Below are 20,503 nucleotides of genomic sequence, written 5' to 3' on the forward strand. Positions count from 1 at the left end.
TATTTAGTTAGTTTTATCATTTTAGTCTTTTGTCATTGTTACTTTTACTATACTAAACCCCCTGATGGTTTTGGTTGTGTAATAAAGTTATTATTATTAAAGTAGTGATAAATAAGATCTTTGTATAGCTTTTCCATTTTTCCTGTACATGTAAGATATTATTTGTATGGTTTGTATGATTTGCATTTGACAAGCAATAAAACTATCTCAATATTGCTTTTAATTTTATTTATAGGTTGATGGACTTCTTAAAGTGTACAATATTCTAACGTCTAGTACAGTTGAGGCGAATGTAAGAAAATCAGCAGCTGAGCAGTTGGCTGTTATTCTACAAGGTATTGTAGTGATTGACTTCTACATAACTGGCTTTGATTGACATCTCTTCTGTGTAATACTTATTATCTGACAGTACTTTCATGTATGATATCAGTAAGTAAAATATCATGATCATGTAATGTCTCTATCATACATGATTTGACTGATATAAATGGGCTGTGTTGGAAAATAGAAATGATTTCGTAGCAGATTGTGTCATTTTCTTTGGAACTAGATGCATGTACTGAAGGATGATACTTGGGCAGAAATTCATGGATCACTGTGAAGGTCATGCATACACTTGTTTAGAAAGTTGTGGAGCACTTCATAGTTGATGAGGAAAACCGTATAAAATTGATAAACAAGAAATGTCAAGTGAAAGTTCTAAAATCAGTAGAAAATTTAAAAGTGTTCTAAAATAAAATACCAGTCCTAACGTCAATTGTGGTTTGTGCAATCAATGTGATAAACTTGTATATTCTATCGGTAAATATAATATGTTTGTTTGCACTGCAATCTTTCCCAAATGCAATGTTTTCTCTATGATTACTTATTTTCAGTCTATCATTGAAAGCTGTGTAAAAATTGTAGTACACAAAATATATACAGTTCACATTCAGTGGTCATACACAGCTGTATGAACAACAATTAACAATTTGTGGTTGGGTTTCAGTTGTTTACTTTACAACAATTGTACAGTGTGATTGTCAACATTCCACTATGATAAAGTGTTTTGTTATTGCTTTTATAGATGTGACATTACATCAAGGTTTCCTCAAACATGATGGATTAGAGATGATAATACAGCTGTTAAGAAGTTCTCTTGTTAAACCTGCTGACTCCAAGGAAGTAAGATATTTTAAATCATTTTTTTTTTACGATCTTAAAAGTATGTTGTCGCACTCATCAAATTCCCGTAAAAAGTTGAGAACACTGTGCTGAAATGTTGATACTAAATATTGAGTGTTTTATCTCATTGCAGCAAGAATTGGTTATTTTTATTCCGCCCTGTTTATCTATGTTACGTCGGTTGATTCATCAGAATTATAGTTTACGTCATCAACTTGCTCACGATATCACTATATATTTTATACTTATCAGATGTAAGTACTATACCTAATTGTACATGGTTCCTCTCTAATATACTGTAAACCACTTTAATTTCAGTCCCATGTTTACATCGCTTTAATTTTATGAGACACATTTTTAATAAATCAGTGAAAATGTGAAATTTCATACCTACGAAAATGTCTCCTGTGTACATGTACATATTCATATAGATTTAATTTAGCAGATTTTACTTAGCAAAATTAAAACCCAGTGAATAATTAATGCATTTTACAGTACTAGGCAGATGCAGTCTGGTATCATCTTCCTGTAAATGACATCTGCCACATCTTTATATATCATTACTATTTGTTTGTGTAATACTTTTCATTTTTGTATTTTGTATTTAATTTTTACAACTGCAAAACAAAGACTGACCAAAGCATGAACTTTTTGTGACATGTTTTTTACTTGTTTCTGGCAGGTTCCTTGTTGTTTTCAACTGATGACAGAGTACGTTATGAGTCAGCACACATATTAACATTGCTGTTGTTTGACGAGGTTGCCAGTCTTGACAGTAAAACTTCATCCCCAGCATTTGAAATCAGTTTGACAGGATTCAGCTTACCCAAAACAGTGGTTGACAGGTATTTTATTAATATAGTAGTCAGTGTGTGAAGTGAGAGGACCAGTCATCATTGTTCCAACCAATCCTTATTTGGGTGAAACAATGAAATGTTATCATCTGTGACATTTTAACCGTAAAACTATATTTATTTTTATTTTATAACTTTCTTTCTGGAAATGTTTTTCAATAACTCATTAACTGACAGTAATAAAATCTTCTCCAATAGTTACTTTTGTAATCTAGGTTGAATGTTTGAGATATTGTGAAATACTTTTAAATTTATTTTTGATTGGAATAAATTTTTTACAAAAAAAAAAAACTAGCGAATATACAATATTTTGTATATTTTACATTCAGCGTATAAAAACTCAGTGAAAATAAATTTCACAAAAACCCATTTCAGCGAAAATTAATTCCAGCTTAAAAAAAGTATTTGAACAGTAATGTAAAATGAAAATTTAATATTATCATAAGCTGATCATTTGTATATTGGCTGTACCATGCCACAAGTCTTCAGTTATGCATGTAATGTAAGATTCTCTCATCTCATCTATCCTCTTCGTGCCTCCAAGCACACAAGACCATAACGCTTCTCTTCCAGTTCTGTCTGTCTTATGCACTTCCCCTGACCTCATTCAAAGTTTTCCATCCACCCAACTTTCTCTCCTTTTCCACTGACCTCATTCCAAGTTTTCCATCCACCCAACTTTCTCTCCTTTTCCACTTGTTCTCCTCCATGTTGTTTTAAGCCTGCCCACCTTCCTTTTTTCAATCTGGATGCCATATGTCAAAGCAATCATACAATGGTAATTACTTGGCTTTCTCATAATATGTCCTATCCAATTCCATCTTCTTTGTCTGACCTCTTGACTTATCCTTGGTGTATTGGTGTGATTGTGAAGTTCATCTACTGAGATGATGTTTGGCCAGAATATTTGCACTGCTTTCTTTAAACACTGGTATTGAAAGGAGTCCAATTTATTCTCATCAGTTTTATTCATCTTCCATGACTAATGATTTATTAGATTAAACTAGTATATGTAGAATTAACAACCATCTCTCAGTCTGTAATGTTTATTACTTTTCCCTTCCTAGGTACAGCCTTCCATTCAAGGCCCACAGTCATCATATCATTAGTCCATACAGAGTTGTCACCCCATTATCCTCAGATCCACTACGTACTGGACCCCCTGCAGATATGTTAACTATGGGATGGAATATCGCATGGCATCATGGGATTGAATTACTGGCTGAATTTATTAAAGATGGCAAAAGCCATGATGAAGATGTGTAAGTTTAATAAATCTCAACATTTTAGTGTAGGTCAGTGAGGTGTCTAGGACACACGGGTTCCCCGTCCTGATTCTGGTACCCATACTTTTATTAAGGCGGTAGTACAGATCAGGAAAGCCACGTTGCGTGGTCATTTGACCGGCGCCAGAGCCTACTAGTGCATAGGGCTTTACGGGCAGAACTTAGACCCATAAATTTTATAGAATGGGTTTCTTCAGCATTAGAGCGTCAGCTCACCTTGCTAAATTCCGACCGTCTGAGTGCTCAGCAATGAACCTCGGGCAGATGGGCCAGTTCCTGGTGGCTCAGAGAGTCGCTACATGCAATAAGTCCATACTGCCCTCTTGGCAGGAGCGGTTTCAGCTGAGCGTGAGGCAGTTCTGGGTCTGTGCGCATATCCTACTCCAGCGGGAGACGAGTTTGATCTCCTTCGGAAAAGGCCTTGGGGGGTGTGACCGGCTGTTTGGTGGCCGGTTAGTGGATGCGGTAAACGGTTGGCCGGTTGTGGAAGATCAGTGTATCCAATTGAAGCAATCGTCCGTGTTGGCCAAGGTGCTAGTCCGTCTGGTCAACGGTTCAAACCAAAGCCACAAGGCAGCCCAGGTAGTAAGTCCGCTGCTCGAAGCCTCAACCAGCAAGGATCAAATCGCTCATGGTCTCCTTCGAAGGGGCAAAAGAAGACTAGTAGCGGGAAGCATCAGAGAGAGCCCAAGAAACGCAGCGTTGGTGGTGGGCGTTCTGACGCTTCTGGGGACTGGGCCCAGAAGTCTCTTTGAAGGCTTCGCCAGCTGCCTGGAGATGGATTGGAGTACGACTCCGGGTCTCCCTCCCAGGGGTCCTCGGGCTCAGTCTCCCCCTCTTCGTCTTCCTTTTTGGGAGGATAGAGTTTGGGAAGCACTAGCCCCGAACTGCTCCTTCTCGTGGAATCGCGCATTATGCAGCACAATACCAGCTTGGCGCAAGAGGGTTTCCGATCCCTGGATGCTTGAAGTAGTGTCGCGTGGGTATCAGATTTCTCTTCGGTCTCCTCCTCCTCTGACTCCTCACCCTCCCTCAGGTCTTTTGCCGAGGGACGAGGTCAAGGCGGAGATGATCCGACAAGAAGTAGCAAGCCTTCTGGAGAAAAGGGCAATACGCAGCACAATACCAGCTTGGCGCAAGAGGGTTTCCGATCCCTGGATGCTTGAAGTAGTGTCGCGTGGGTATCAGATTTCTCTTCGGTCTCCTCCTCCTCTGACTCCTCACCCTCCCTCAGGTCTTTTGCCGAGGGACGAGGTCAAGGCGGAGATGATCCGACAAGAAGTAGCAAGCCTTCTGGAGAAAAGGGCAATACGCCTAGTGGGGAACCCTTATGTATCGCTGGATTTTAGCGACGCTTACCTCCACATTCCCATTCACCACTCATGTAGCCGGTATCTCAGATTCCCATTAGAGGGCAAAGTCTATGAGTTTACCGCCCTCCCCTTCGGTCTGTGCACGGCATCGTATGTCTTCACCAGAGTGCTAAGACAGGTGATCCAGCTGCTATACCGGTCATCGGTCTATCTGAACCCATATCTCGACAACTGGTTAATACACAATCGAGACAGGGAGGTCTCATTGAAGCAAGTGTGGTTGACGCAGAAGCTCCTACATGAGTTGGGCTTTTTTATTAAATATTGCCAAGTCCAACCCAATACCGTCCCACAGTCCGGTTTTCCTGGGTATGCAGCTCGACACAGAGCAAGGGCGCATTCACCCTCGCAGGAGCAATGCAGCTCTCTGGTAGAGCTCGCCAACCAACTCCGGTTGACGGGAACAGTGTTGATTCGCGAACTGATACGACCATTTTGGCAAATGACTTTAGTTTGTCGTCTGGTTCACTGAGCAGCTCTCCGGTATAATCCGATTCAGAGGTGCTCACTGGACTACAGGATTTACATACGGAACCTGACGTTCAGGGTTCAATCGTCGTACCAAACAATGACTGCCCTCCTTTGGCGGAAGGACGCATGGTACTTGGAAACGGGAACACCCCTAGATCCGACGACTCCCACGCTGACTCTCATTACAGATGCGTCGACCCAGGGATGGGGCGGTCATCTGAGGGACCTTCAGGTCTAAGGGGACGTTTCTGTCCGCATATTTGGACCGCCACATCTATTGGTTGGAGTGGCAGACCGTCCTACTGTCTCTGGGACAGGCCCCAGATAGTTTTGTTTGCCAATCACAGGAATACCAAGCTCCCGACGTACGTGTCACTCCTCCCGGAGACGAGTACGTACGCTCTATCAATCTCTTGGAGTCGCAGGGACGCTTACGCTTTTCTAACTTCCAACGGGGCACAAAGTGTTGGAGAAGTTGTGACTCGAGCCCACCTGTCTTCTGACTAGGGGGGTGCCCAATTCAATTGGCCTGTGAAGGTCTGGCTCCCAATGTTGCTGGAACATCTATTCGAGTCTCCCGTGGGGTTGCCGGATCTTCCGGATCTGTTGTCCCAGCCAGACGGCACTCTACCGATGAGCCTCGCATTATTCCATATTCACGCTTGGAGGCTATCAATAAACTCGTGCAAGCACTAGGCTTTTCTGCAGAGTTGTCCAAGTTCCACGTTTGTACGAATCCAGATGGAGACCGTACATGGATTGGTGTGACGGAAGGGAGATTGATCATCTCAGACCCTCTATTAGCGAAGTAGCCGTTTGTTTCCTCTATCTTTGATCAGTAAAATCGACAATTCTTGGATATCGATCAGTTTTATTCCCAGTTTTACAGAATCTGCTGGACTGAAACTGGTTTCGAGTTCTGTCATGTTACAATTGTTTTAGTCTTTCCGCTCGAAGGGGCTACGCGCCAAGGGGCTAGCTAATCCTCCTGACTGGGACTTGTCATTGGTCTAACGGCGTTACAACACCCTCCTTTCAAGCCTATGGATAAGGCAAAGGCTAGGTTGTAACTAAGTAAACATTTTTCTTTTGGCTCTAGCATAAAGTAGGCGGCGCTCAAAGATAGGGGCACTTGTCCTTTAGTCGCGGATGTACCTCCTTTATGAACTCACTAGTTATTTGGAAGACTCGGCTGGGCTTTCTTGCCAGGAATCCCAGGATGTGACCCTGAGCCGACCGTCATCCCACGCCACACTTACATAGTAGGAATGACGCCTGGGATGGATTCTATGCCCGGTCCGAGCTCTGAGCTGGTACTGCGACCGCACCAAGGTGTCTAGGGGCAGTGAGAAGCACATGTTTGCCTGGGATGGGTGGGGCAAACAGAGCCACCCTGCTTCGTATATCACTATTTCACGGTAAATTGTTTATACAGTTGTGGAAGCGTATACTTATTGCTTCTTCATCGATTCATTTGGAACGCCACCAGGTGAAGGCACATGAGGTGCACAGGGTAGCTAACTCATTGGCTTTGATGTCTGGGGCCTCGCTCGAGCAGGTGCTTCGAGCAGGGTTCTGGAGATCTCAGAATGTCTTTATTAACTATTACCTGAGAGACCTCCAAGCGCTGCAGGAGGGTCTCTACACGTTGTGTCCAGTGGTGACGGGTCAGACAGTATTCGTTGACCCAGCCCGCACCACCTAGGGGCCCTATGCACGAAAGCGGTAGCGTGATAGTGTCTTCAGTCGAAGCCAGCCTCCTTTGCTTGATGCTGTCGGTTTCGTTCGACGCTATCAAACCCCAGCAATACACTGTTTTGTTGTTGGGGCCCTATTTTATTGTTCAGTTGACCAGCTTTAGTAAGCCTCCCCATATTGGGAGATTTCTCTCAGTTTTTTGACATTTCTTTTTTGTGTCGAAAAATATTATACATTTCAGCCGTCGGGGCTTCCCCACCTCTAGTGAGCATGCTACTCTGCCTAATGAGTAATAAATGGAATTTATTATTTCCACGGATTTCCACAGGTGATGTAGTAAACTATTAGGGTTGTACAGATACCTAGCAGAAAGTCTGTGGAAATAATAAATTCCATTTATTACTTGTTAACTACAGATTACAGCCCCAAACGAAAACTATTAGGGAATATATCCTGTTCACAAAGAACACCCTAGGGTATCATTCCCTATAGAAAAAAGGCCTCTTCTGAGGGGTCACCCTCAGGGCGCTTCACGCCAAGAGGCCAGATCCGTTCATTCTCACAAACGTTTCCGCTGCACCAACAGGCCGCCGGAAGCTTGTGAGGAGGTGGGCGGATTTCCACGGACTTTCTGGTAGGTATGATTAGGTAAACAAACAGGTTTGTACAACCCTAATATTTTCTCCCTACCATTAGATGTAGAACAATTTATAAGACTGTACACACCTAATAAATTGTTTTTCATTCGCAGATTTGCCAGTAAGCTGTACCTGAGTAAAGTTGACAAGATAATAGTATGCTGTAGCCACACAGTAACTGGAATAAAGCAATGTCTGGATTCTATGTTAAATGCTAGCTCCCATTACATGGTGAAGACATCATTGATGAGATTAGTTCACTATATAGTCACTGAAAATATACATAACAAGGGTTGTAACTCACATAGTCTGTACGTGACTAATGTATTATACAAGCAAGATTGGAAAGCTGCCTTTGGAAGGTAAAATACATGTGTTTTATACGTCATATAGTGAGGACATTGCTCTTATTCTGACTATCATAGTTTATTTCATACATCATGATAAACATGCATATTACTCACAAAACAGTCACTGGTTATCAGAGTCCAACCAAACTGTTGTGAGTGTTGTTGTCTTTGATAAGCTACTACAGGGTTCCAAGCCCATCAGGGAAATCAGGGGAAAATATTCTTGATTTTTCCAGTCAGGGAATTTGATAAAAATGTCTAAGATCAGGAAAAAATCAGGGATTTTCTCAAAACTCAAAAGTAGTCAGTCAAACTTTGTTATTTTGTTGTATATATCAAAACAACGTCCATTGAATGACAGGTTATAGTGTTTCGTTTTTTAAATAGGCTACAGTACAAGTAGCTATAGCAGCTTCGAGCCTCAGTGGCAGTTGAGATGGGACAAATAATTTCCTTTCTCTTGTTCAAGAGGCAACAATGAAATTGTTCAACTTGATTGTTGGGAGTGACCATGATCTGTATTGACTAATTAGTCAGCATGCTCAGGCTAAAATAAAAAAAAAATACTCAAAGCTTGTGACATTTTTTGAAACTGATGTGGCATGTTTTATTTTATTTTTTCTTCACTTCAATTAGCCTTTGTATCCATGCACATCCAAAATCAAAAATTACTGAAATGTTTATACTTGTATATTTTTAGGAATCAAGTAGAATAACACGTGTTTTGCCCCATTTTTTCCAAAACAGCTCTTATTTTTTGTAGTAAAAAATGAGAAAAAAATAATAACATGAAACAAATGAAATTCTGACTTTTAACAATCAAATGTCCACAGCAAAACAAATGCGTGTGGCAGCTTTGAGACACAGATTTTATTATTTGGCCATATTACAGACTTTTTAGTCTAGCTTAAATATCTTATTCAAGCCTGGTCCTACCTATGTCAAGGAAACCTTCAAGAAGCCAAAATGACAGATACCAACAGTTGCGTCATTCAAGACTATTCAGGAATTTGTGGTCAGTGATAAGCTTATCCTGGCAAAGCTGGAAGTCTTCCTTGCCACAGCTAAACTTGTTCAGCCATTTCTGAAGAAGTATCAGACAGAGAAGCCTGTGATGCCATTCATCACAGAAGACCTATGTAATATCCTGAGAAGTCTCATGACAAGTTCATCAAGGGCTCAGTTCTGACAGAAGCCAAAACATCCTACAAACTAGCTAGTCTTGATGTCCCTAGACAAGGTGGACCCAGGCTTTGCAGCAAACAGATTGCTAGATCAAGCTCTGAAATCAAAGGTCGCTTCCCCACTAGCCAAAAGCCAGTTTCTAATTGCATGCCTGAATTTGCATTGTGCAATGACACACAAGATTTTGGAAAGATGTTCTCTCAAGTACTCCATGGTACGTACACTGCAAGCACTTGATCTCCGCTTCATGATAAGACACCAGCAATCTGCTGAAGAGAAGATGAAAACTGTGCTGAACAGAAGATGAAAACTGTGCTGAACAAGCTTGTATATAACAAGTGGAAACAAGACCGTGAGTGTGATGAGATAAAGGCAATTCTGAGAGCTGTTTGGGCTGCTTCAGCGTCAATTCAGAATGTAATGTGAGAACTTTTCTGAACGACTGGATAGCTTCTTCCATTCAGTAGTTGGCCTGCTGCTGAAACCAGAACTGAAAGAGTTGTGGGAAGTAATCCAACACCTTGTCACATGGTCAAGCTGCAGTAGAACAAAGTTTTTCCATCAACAGCGACCTCCTTGCAGCCAATCTTAAGACAGAATCAATGGTGGCACAAAGAATGGTCTATGACACAGTCGCTCTTTCGGGACTTTCTCTGTTGCTGACTTTGAGATCACACCAAGGCTCCTGCAGTCATGCAATTATGCCTATTCACGGTACACTACCCACTTGTCTGAACAAAAGGAAGAGCTGCAGAAGCAGAACAAGCTGCAAAAGAGGGCTGCAGAAATAACTACATGAACTTAATGAAGAAAGGGAAAAACTCAAGAAGCTTGAGCACTGGAGTATCACTAACCAAACAAACAAACAAACATTCTATGGTGGCGAAAAGAAAAACAACTTGCTGCATATTCTCAGACATTACTGGGTTTCTAATTAGTAGCTTACATTGTAGATGTACAGGTTCTAATATTTGCTAATCACTATTTCCAGAAGTTATCATGAGAGTAGCATAAGTAGATAGATGATTCTGTTTTATGTACTAACATTTGGTAAAATGGCACTTGTGTGTCTATCAGTACCAACATTTTCTTTGCAGGCAGGTACATTGCCCTCTCTTGTTATACATGAGCAGTTCCTTCCAAGCTACTAAGCTTGACACTTGATGTGTTAAAACAATTTGCCATGATACATCTATACCCTTGTCCTGAAGAGGGAGTCCCGGGGAGGGAGTCTTATGTGAACACTTCCATCTGGCATATAAAGTGGTCACACATGATGGGAGCATTGTATTACCTTCACCCTTGTCAGTGTTACCAGCCATTTTTGCTGAGGCAGGACATTACCCGAACAATTATATATACTTGTTCAAGGGTTACAAGTTATTGTTTAAGTGTAGTTTATACTTTTTTGTAAATACCCACAGACTTCAGTAGTTTTTGGTATCATTGTATTAAGTACAGTTTTGCTGATTAAAACCCTCTATGGCATGTAGATCTTCATGCAAATGCACATTCCAATTTTGTAACCAGTGTTATAATAGGTGCATTAAAGTTTATCGTAGGGTAATGCTGTGATTAATTGATACTTTACTTGGATTACCTTGATTCAACCTCTGTCTGCATAAGGCGAGGAAAGGATGGCTGTAAGGGGAGAAGGGAGGCCATTACATGCCTGTGTTAATAGTAATAATTACTTTTACATTATAGTGTTTTATACTGTAAATAGTTTACTGCAACAACATAAACAAAAACATGTGGCATATATGTTAAATGAGTCGAAATAATTATCAGGGAATATTAAGATTTTATCAAGGAAAAATCAGGGAATTTTGTTTTTTTGAAATGCTGGAACATGCCAACGTGACAATTGGACCACCAAATACGCCCTTATTTTTAATCATATATTAATTTACATGAATGCATGTAATAAAAGGTAATATGTCATCAACTTGATGAAAGTTCAAGAGGGTTTGATACTATAAAAATATTTTACAGAATCAAATATTGGTTATAAAGAGAAGTAAGATTTTTAATTTTTTGGGCACTACTATAAATTCAGTATTAGAAACTTTCTATTAAAATGGTACAATGCAACAGAATGGATGCAGTTTCTATTAGAGCAATTACACATATGAGAAATTGTTCAAAAAGAATGGGTGTGATTTCTATTAGGGATGCGGCTTCTGATACAAATTTTACGGTACTTATTTGCTTGCCTCAATTGGATGAATTTATGAATAATAAATCATCATATGCTGTTTAGTGATGTCATTATTTAACTATGTTATTCAAAAAAGTCTGTAAATCAATATCTGTATGTGAATTTGAATACTGTTGAAAAAAATAAATTTTACAAAAAATGGATTCATAGAAGAACAGCTGATCACAAACTGCCTTGATAACCCAGTGGTTTCATTTCACAGATACTTGCAAGTGATCCCTGCTAACACTGATGATGAGAGTCTGCTTTCTCAGCTGTTGTTTACCTTGTCAGAAATCTTAGACATATCGCAGTCAATACCAGAGGATTTCTATATTTGGTTAGCTGACATCATCATTGACAACCACGCTCCACTTACCAGACTAATACAGAAATCAGACAATTCTACTGATGTTAATGAAGAAAGAACTACCGCTGGGAAGAGGCAAGTTGCATCACATCTCATTATTTTTAAAGTAATTGTAAAGTCATGATTGTATTCATTTAACCCCTTATCCTGCCTGCCCCATGTCCTTTCAACAGATAAGGGTTAATGATGTATTTGTGGGTTTTTTTTAGGGGTTTGCAGAAGTCAATACTGGTGTTTCTCAATGTATTTGCGAAACGACTGTCCAAATCAAACCATAGTTGGTAAGTCCTTACTTCTTCATAACCTAGAACTGGTGTAAAATATAGGTGCTGTATTCATCTTATTTTATTAGTTTGTACACTATTTCCAACCATATCACAGTTCGGCTTGACAGAAAATACACCCACTCTAAAAAATATTGCTCTCCTGTCTGATATATAGTTGTGTTAATAATTGGCTGGTGTTAAAGTACTACGGTCACCCCATACAACGTATACCATGTATGTAAAATACATTGTATGTTCATATGTGCTGTGTTTAATATCAATCATTTTATCATCTACTGAGCAGTCTATAATAATCTCAATTTGCTCTGTACCAACAAATAGTCTTATATTTGCCATTGTTTGTATTTAACAGTTAATTACTAATTGATTTCCAGGAAGTTTAGTAATGGTATTGGTTACATTGGTGGTGAGATAGTGCACTCCTTAGTTCAGAGTCTCAATTTAGCAGATGCTGTACATTTCTATGACTTGCCTTCATTGGAATGTACTCTACAATGCTTACTACATGTAACTGCAAGGTAGGAATTTTTTAAAGATTTAGATGTACCTCATTTTAAACCCACAGGGAATATGTACATACTCTGCAGGTTTATTTCTGTGGGACTAAAGCTATTGTAGCCCCAGTCTCGTCAGGCTAGCTCAGATGAAGGTCAGACCTGAATCAGGGAGAAAACAATTATAACAAAATCAATTTTGAGCTTTGGATAAGGCCGGGTTGAGTCAACTTCTCCACTTTGAGTTTTCTTCTGATGCTGCACAATTTAGATTGGTAAGCGACATATACCAGTGATGAGGTGCTGTTTACACTAGATCAAACTAGCTCTATAGGAAAAAACCACTATCATACAAGTAATCACTATCAACACTACGATATATACCATAAAGGGGACACACACTGTCACACAAATCACTCATCCATAAGAGGTGACAATACCATATATTACGTTGAACTTATTATGTCAGGTTTATTAAACACACTAATCTCTCAAGCTATTAAATGGATAACATCAGTTCACAAGAGCAACAATAAAAACAATACAGTAATGATACCCATTGTAAACAGTATAGGCATACAAGTCACAACACAGAATATTAATGCACTAACCCTATTAACCTAATAGGTCACTGAGAAACTCTATCAGCTGTTCAGAAATATTAATGCATCAACCTTATTAACCTAACAAGCAACGATTCAGAAATATTAATGCATTAACCTTATTAACCAAACAGATCACAGACTAAATTCAAAGCCTATTATTGGACTTTGTAAATAAAATCAATGACAGTATATTTTTATACAGTGGTTAAAAACTATATGATTATTACTGAACAGAGCAATATCATTTATCCACACTTTACATGGGATAAAGCAATGGTATACAAAATACCCTTAGTAGGATATGGTCTGTGTTCACATACCACTAAAGGTTCTAAAGCCAAAAGTCTGTCTTCTAGTTCAACGGAAATAGATTTCAGTAATTTTAACAACGGGTAGAAAAGTATATCGAAACTCAACTCAACTTATTTTCACTAAATCGTCACACAAAAGTTCTTTCTCTAACAGAAACGAAGCTCAATAAAAGTCCCAAATCGACGAATTCTCATCACAGTGACGAATTATGACAGATAATAACAAAAAACCTTACCCACTCGCCCATGGGCAGTGGTGATTGTAACAGTTACACAGGGAAAGACGCAGCAGACAAAATCTATGGTCGATGATCGGAGAATGATGCAGCAGACAAAATCAATGGTCGACGATCGGAGAATTACGCAGCTGAAGAAATCAATGGTCGATAATCGGAGAAGCCCTCACTGGAAAGCTAGAAAGTTGATCAAATTCAGTTCATTACTCTGCAAACAACGATATTTTCATTGCGGACGGTGACGAGCCAAGTCTTCTCCGGTCTTCTTCTTGCACACGACCGACTTTTACACTGCTTGTAGCTATCCTTTGGGGCGGAGCTACGTCACGGACGTTCCATGTTGCTAAGACGAGCACCACTGTACCACGTATTTCTATGGGCTCTGTGTGCGCTGCTGTGGAACGCCGGTGGAGCTGGTGAAAACTTGAGGAAACAACACAAACTCAACTTTGAAGTAATCCTGAACAACCAAATTCATATTTGTTACACACGTAGGGCTAATCTTGTTACACTGTTCAGGGGACTCTCAACAACCATCGCAAAGTACCGTTTTCTGCGAATTTTTGGTCTTTGTTTTCACCGCGAGCGTTGCCAGGCGGTAGAAAATGCCCGGATGTCCGCCCCCGAGAATATGCAAATAAGGAATATGCCACCATAGTTCAAAATTAACAGTTCTTTCGTTTTTATCCCAAGATTGCATAATGCATAAATGAGGGGGAAAATATAAACTACAAACTGATTGAATGTAACAAAACAAGAAATGCTAGAAACCCAGGGTTACACTATGCTGATGAAGACTCTGGTCTCAGTTAACCTAGTCTGTGAAATCACTTTCACAAGTTTGTGCATTCATGATTACTTCCTGTCCCACAATGAAATATTCAGTTACAAAATATTATTTAGGTAAAATTGAAGTACAATTTACACGGAGCAGTAGTGTAGCTTAAACTACACATAGTGGCTATCAGTATGCCATGATGACTTGTGTTTGAACATTTTTCTGTTATCTACTAATGTAGGTCTGGTTGGAGTAATGGAAGTAGGGACCTGGAAAATCTACCACTATGTCATAAATTTCTCTCATCACTATTGGAGGTAACTCATGTCTTTGTTAATATAAGTATTTTGAAACAGATTAAATATAGCAATATTCTTTTTCAATATGAATTCATTGCTTGAATTATTACAAATTTGTGAAAGCCATTTAAATAAAAGATTGGTTGATCTTAATACACCCCAACATGCTTGGGGTTTTTGTCCTGTCGATGGTGATGGTGTGTTGAAATCACTGGTGTGTACACAAACATAGAAGTTTACTGTGAACGAAAATATTGATATCAGTTTATCATTACATTTGACCTATCAATTATTGCTATTTTGATAGCAAAACAGTGAGATACATGTATATTGCAATACTGCTGGTTGAGTTGCTTTTTTGTTCCCAATAAAATGCATTATAATAAAGAAATATTGTGGGTATGACACGTTATTACTCTGTCAGTAAAAATTATAAAATTTCTAAAGTTCTTGTAAGGACGCATTCAAAAGTGTGTGGAAAATGTACAATGTAGCGTATGACAGTAATAGAATATCACTGAACAAAACCTATTGTGCAGGCATCAATTTTGTAAAGTGCTTTTCACTGGTGTTTCATCACCCACTAAATTGTGACAGCAACAGTATATGTAATCAGGCAGTATATGTTTGCATTGACCATCACTATATGCTTGATACATTGTTTTAACATTGATAAATATTTTGATTTAGATTGTATCTGCGTTTCATGTTGGCCGTGGTGGTACTGCTATGTCATACATGGGTAAAGGTGTTACTAGATGTGCTACATTATGTCTACTGCATCTAGCATATGAAATGTCACAGCATTCAACAGATAAGGTACAGTATTTATTCTCAAATACAGCTATTATGATCTAAGACATGATTATGAAGCATACTTTTCCATTGAAAACAATTAGAGATAATGTTTTACATATATTGTGAGTCGGGGAATATCACAAAATTCAAAATGGGAGTCACTGTGAAAATCATTTTTGATAATTCAAAGATTAAATCATGAACAATTTCTAGTTACAGCACATGTAACATTTATTTTGTCTTTCATGAAATTAAAGTCATTTACACTAGAAATATTTGCTCTATTGTGCCAATTTCCAATAGAAGAACATATAAACCCAAAATCACATTTGTTGTAAACTGAATCATTAAAAATGTACTTATTTTGACGACACCTCTGTAATTTAAATAATTGTATGTACTACCAATAAAGCAAATACTGCACTCCAAGCGGGTTTGATATTTATGAGTCATGTTTGTGTTACCTTCATTTTGTATTTGTTTTAAAACCGTCTTTAATTTCAGACATGGACTTCACATTGGTTGTACATCAGACAAGGGAACCAAGATGAGGTTATGAACACAGGGTTGTTATGGTTACTGGCATTATGGTATTACAGAGATCCTGAGGTATTTCTTGGCAGTTGTGTGTTTGTATTCCGATGAAATTATCATAATAGTAGAAAGTGAAAGTAAACAATGTATTGTTGTTTTAATGTAATGTGTTGTATGTTGAAATCTCAATGTGTTCATTACTTGTGCTATTTTCTTGTTCAACATTCAAGGTACGTACTACTGGTTTGGGAATTGCTACTGCACTTGCGTCCACAGAATCAGGACGTATTATGTTAAGTTCTTGCTGTCAGCAAATCCCAGGTGGTATATGGGGAACAGTATTAACATTTTTGCTTGACCAGTCCGAATGCAGTATTGTAAGACAGCAGGTATTAACAGAATTTCATCTTAACAATTTTAAAATACATGTATGATGCAATATTTTTATTTTGTAAAAAGATAAAATACTTTTTTTTTGTTTTGTGAAAAGTTTTGTCAAACATGTATGACAATTTGGTTTGAATGGTTCTTGCAATATGTCTTGGATTCTTAATCCAACCTAATGTTGTATTTATTCAGCTGTGCACATACCGGTATATGAGTATGTCATATGAGCTGTGTTCACGTTACACGAGGTACAGGCTAAGATTTAAGCTGATTTAGGCATATTTGCATTTCGGCTAGACCCAATTGCGTCCACGTACAGGGAGGGCCAGTCGTTAGCACTGGCTAATGGCGCCATTAGTCGGTGACCTTTGGTAAGCTGCTATTTACGAACGAAAAATGAATGACACGCGCAAGGTTCTATTTCTGTTGCGTGTTTCTGTTTCGTTAAAATTTTGAAGCTACGTGCACAGGAACGCGAGAGAAGACGTACCCAACTTATTTGGATGCACAGAAACAGTATACAACAGCGTAACAGAATACAGAGTTTTATTAATGCATTTCGTAGACAGCGAACCAAATTTATTTTGATCAGTGTGGAAGCGAGCGCGGAGTAATGACTGGTGGAATAGTCGTTTTATGAACATGGGACAATGCAACATTCCCCAGGTCTGTTAACTTTGGGAATGAGAAAGTTGGACGTATTTAATCACGTGCATAATTTTCACACCCAAAGGTCGCCACATCGTTAGCCCGTGCTGTGTAAGGAGCTGTGCGTGAACGCAACTATTGTGAAATATGTGTACTCTTAAACACACACAAACACCTACATTTGTGCATATGTATTCTTTAGGTAGAGAGAATATTTCATCATTATCCCAAAAGAACAGATTCTATCATTTGAGAATCACGTCACGCAATGTCTCAATGATGATAATAACTGTTTGTTGCAGGCAGCTGCTTTATTTGTCAATTTAACATCACAATCTATGCCAGATGTTGCTGTTTCCGATCCATGTATTAAATGGCAAGGTCCCTCTGTACAGGATGAAGATACCCATGTAAGTATAAAACAAAGGACTTCACTTCTTCACCATACCACACTTCTATGTTGTATGTGAGGTATGTATGGGGGTTTAAAAACTAACTCTGCAACACGATTGTGCGACTCGCCGAATGTCGATTATTGCACTCTGCGACCGGAGCACGATTCCCATTGGTTGGTTGGTGGAAAAGCGGAGGGGATGAAAGGGGTTACAAAACACATGCACGTTGCTGTTGGCTGCCTTATTAGAGGGGAGGCAAGGGAGGTAGCCGGTACAGTTTTACAGGAAATAAAAAGGGCTTTTTACAACTTACAAGGAAAAAAAAGACGTTTTTACAGTTTACAGTGAAAATTGAATTTTGCAGTGAAATGTGTCATCTAGTCGTTTTACAGTTTAGAAAATGTAATTTCCCTGGATTATTCTTTACGCCTTTTTTTTATTTTGGATGTAAATTCTTGTACGTACCGAGAAAAATGACACATTTTTACAGTGTACGAAAAAAATATTTGATTGATTACGTTGTACGTCTAGCCTGTGATTACAGAATTACAGAATTTATTTTTTCAATTTACGTTGTACAAACAAAAAAATATTGCAATTACGTTGAACGAAAATAACCCCTGCCCCCCCCCCTTATTACAATGTAATGTCAGGGAGCTGGTAACATTAACGACATCTTGAAGTTGTAAGGCTTCATCCGCAACTATGCTCATTAGCATAGGCGGCAGCTTTAAAGCGAGTAGAGCGTGAAGTACGCTTCACACGATGTTACGTTCTTTTTTTTCATTAGCAAGTATAATTTGTTATGACTATATTCATCACTTTGAATTCCCAAATAAAGCATGTAGCGGGTAAAATTGTTTCTGTACAATCAATATCGTTTTATTAAGAATATTAAGAGAGAAAAAAACTTAAAGCTGTGTAAATGGATTGAAACTAAAAAGATAGAAAACTAAAATGGCTGTGTCAACGGAAAATTAGATGGGTGCACGCTCTTTGCATAAACGGAAACGATGGCTTTGTTTATTTGGCAGATGTGGACGAGCAACAGATTTCCTGTACTCACTTAATCGCCTGATCAGGTCTCATGCCACTAATCAACCAATGGCTGCTCGTAGCCCTCAATTTAAATGCCTAGCAAGAACCAATGAAATTTTTTAAATATTTTTTTTTCTCAGGTGCTCCCTGTTTGAGGGCGTAATCACCTGGGTCAGAGGTGAGACCAACATGTGTTCTTTTGTTTACTACTTAGCGGCTGTGTACCTATGGGTTTATTCTGTGTGTATTTGGATGTTCTAATCTTGGTGTTTTTCCAGTGATTTCTCTTGGTGCAATCCAAATACAGTAGGTGTGTCTTGTTTACCTGAAATTTGCAAGAGTTTGAGCTGGCCAACATGTTAGTTTTTTTTCATATGGTTGATTACTGGCATGTTGATTTCCCATTTTTGAGCCATATTTTCAACTTCGTCATTTTCATATAGCAATCTCTTCATATGTTAACATTGTCGTCTATGAAAATTCAATTAGTGGTCTCACGTATCAGTGTCGTCATCGGTTAAGTAGTTGAAACTCTTTCGCGTTGATGCGAATATTTCAGCCTGATCGTTTCTTCCAAACCACTCGCGAGGTTGGTCATAATATGACCTAGACGTGCTTGCAATCTGTTGCGACTTCGATGAAAAATCCTTGAAAAATAATTATAAATTGCGTAAACGAAGGGTGAACGCGAAAGTCCTGTAATTTTTCATCGGAATCACAACAGGCTGCGGGCAAGTCTAAATTAGTAAATATGACCCTGAGTTGCAAATTTTTCTTTGCCTCGTCTGTCATTGGCGTCTTTGCTTTCTTTCTTTTCATCGTCCTTGCGTTAGTAAGATGGTGTTATTAAAATAGAATATAGACTTAGAAAATAAAACGATTTCTCAGACGAAGTCTTGACTGATAATAATGCTGACAATAGACGTTAGATAAATATGCATTGTTTGTGACAGGAAGCTTGTCACCCGTTCTATCAGAATCGTCAACAACAGAGTATTACCGGTAGTATACATATACATGTTATAAACATTATACAAATATTAACGAAACTGTAGTAGTGTTAGCGCTTGAGCACTGGTCTTTCAGAAATTTCGAAAAGCTGGGATGATGAATCAAGGTACAAAGTAACCGTTTTATCAATTATTGAAAAATCAAGAAAAATAAGAAAATTTCTCTTCCCGCTACATTAAGGTCAATATGGACCACCGAAATTTGGCATTCATTTAAAAAAATAAACCATAATTTTCAGCAATACTTCGAAAATTATGATACAAAAATAATTACATTCATACTACAAACCAATGCCGTTTTTGTTCACTTTTCACAACTGTTACAAAGTATTTTATATCTGGTGGTTAAAATACCAGCTAATCGATCGTAGACCACAAGTGTTTTTTTCACTGCATGCAAATTATTTTCCTTGATGCACTCAACAAAGTCAAAGCAGACGTACAACATTCGTTGCAGAACGCGTGAAAAGTACTTTGCGTTCCACTCGCTTTGAAGCTACCGCCTATGCTAATGAGCATAGTCGTCGAGCTAAGCCTACAACTCCAAGATGGCGATAACGTTACACCGTAAATAGGCAGTCAAAACCAATGTGCACGTTACACTATTTAATTTTTCTAGCCAGCGGTGTGATGTGTCTAATCACTGTGACCAAGTGTCATTTGTTTGGTTCCACAATTTGTCTTCCATGTGCTTGCCGATCACCGAACAGTGCGGCATGTCGCCGGTACATAGTCTTTACACACTTTTTTTTAACGTATATACCATTTTCACCATTTAAAACTTAATTTTTTATAAGGAAGGTGGTGATCATCGACCGATTCATGCTGTTCGACCCACCAACCAAAATGAACTGTGCTCTTCGCAGAGTGACACTGCGATCCTGTCACAGAGTGCAATAATCAACATTCGGCGAGTCACACAATCACGTCGCAGAGTTAGTTTTTAGACCCCTATACATACATGTGTATGTGCATGTATTAGTTTCACTATTCAATTCAAGACTGAATGACAGCCATTTTAAATTTTGATTTAGTGAATAGTTATCCAGAACCAGAGCCTGCCTTGATTGATTGCATCAAACTTAATGTCAATA

General features: G+C 38.8%; 1 protein-coding gene across 1 annotated transcript in view; it reads left to right on the top strand.

Annotated features, from left to right (window-relative positions):
- LOC100374803 (rotatin-like) overlaps positions 1-20,503 on the top strand; it is a 113,793-nt gene that overhangs the window by 67,032 nt on the left and 26,258 nt on the right. The window contains exons 18-31 of the mRNA XM_085499911.1: positions 236-335; positions 1,067-1,164; positions 1,298-1,418; positions 1,847-2,009; positions 3,086-3,280; positions 7,598-7,846; positions 11,443-11,664; positions 11,799-11,870; positions 12,251-12,394; positions 14,542-14,617; positions 15,290-15,418; positions 15,902-16,006; positions 16,162-16,320; positions 17,269-17,376. Coding sequence (XP_085356037.1) covers positions 236-335; positions 1,067-1,164; positions 1,298-1,418; positions 1,847-2,009; positions 3,086-3,280; positions 7,598-7,846; positions 11,443-11,664; positions 11,799-11,870; positions 12,251-12,394; positions 14,542-14,617; positions 15,290-15,418; positions 15,902-16,006; positions 16,162-16,320; positions 17,269-17,376 — 1,941 coding nt within the window. The remainder of the gene's footprint in view (positions 1-235; positions 336-1,066; positions 1,165-1,297; positions 1,419-1,846; positions 2,010-3,085; positions 3,281-7,597; positions 7,847-11,442; positions 11,665-11,798; positions 11,871-12,250; positions 12,395-14,541; positions 14,618-15,289; positions 15,419-15,901; positions 16,007-16,161; positions 16,321-17,268; positions 17,377-20,503) is intronic.

This window comes from Saccoglossus kowalevskii, chromosome 6 (genome assembly GCF_978046115.1).
Source record: "Saccoglossus kowalevskii chromosome 6, keSacKowa6.1, whole genome shotgun sequence".
Taxonomy (NCBI): Eukaryota; Metazoa; Hemichordata; class Enteropneusta; family Harrimaniidae; genus Saccoglossus; species Saccoglossus kowalevskii.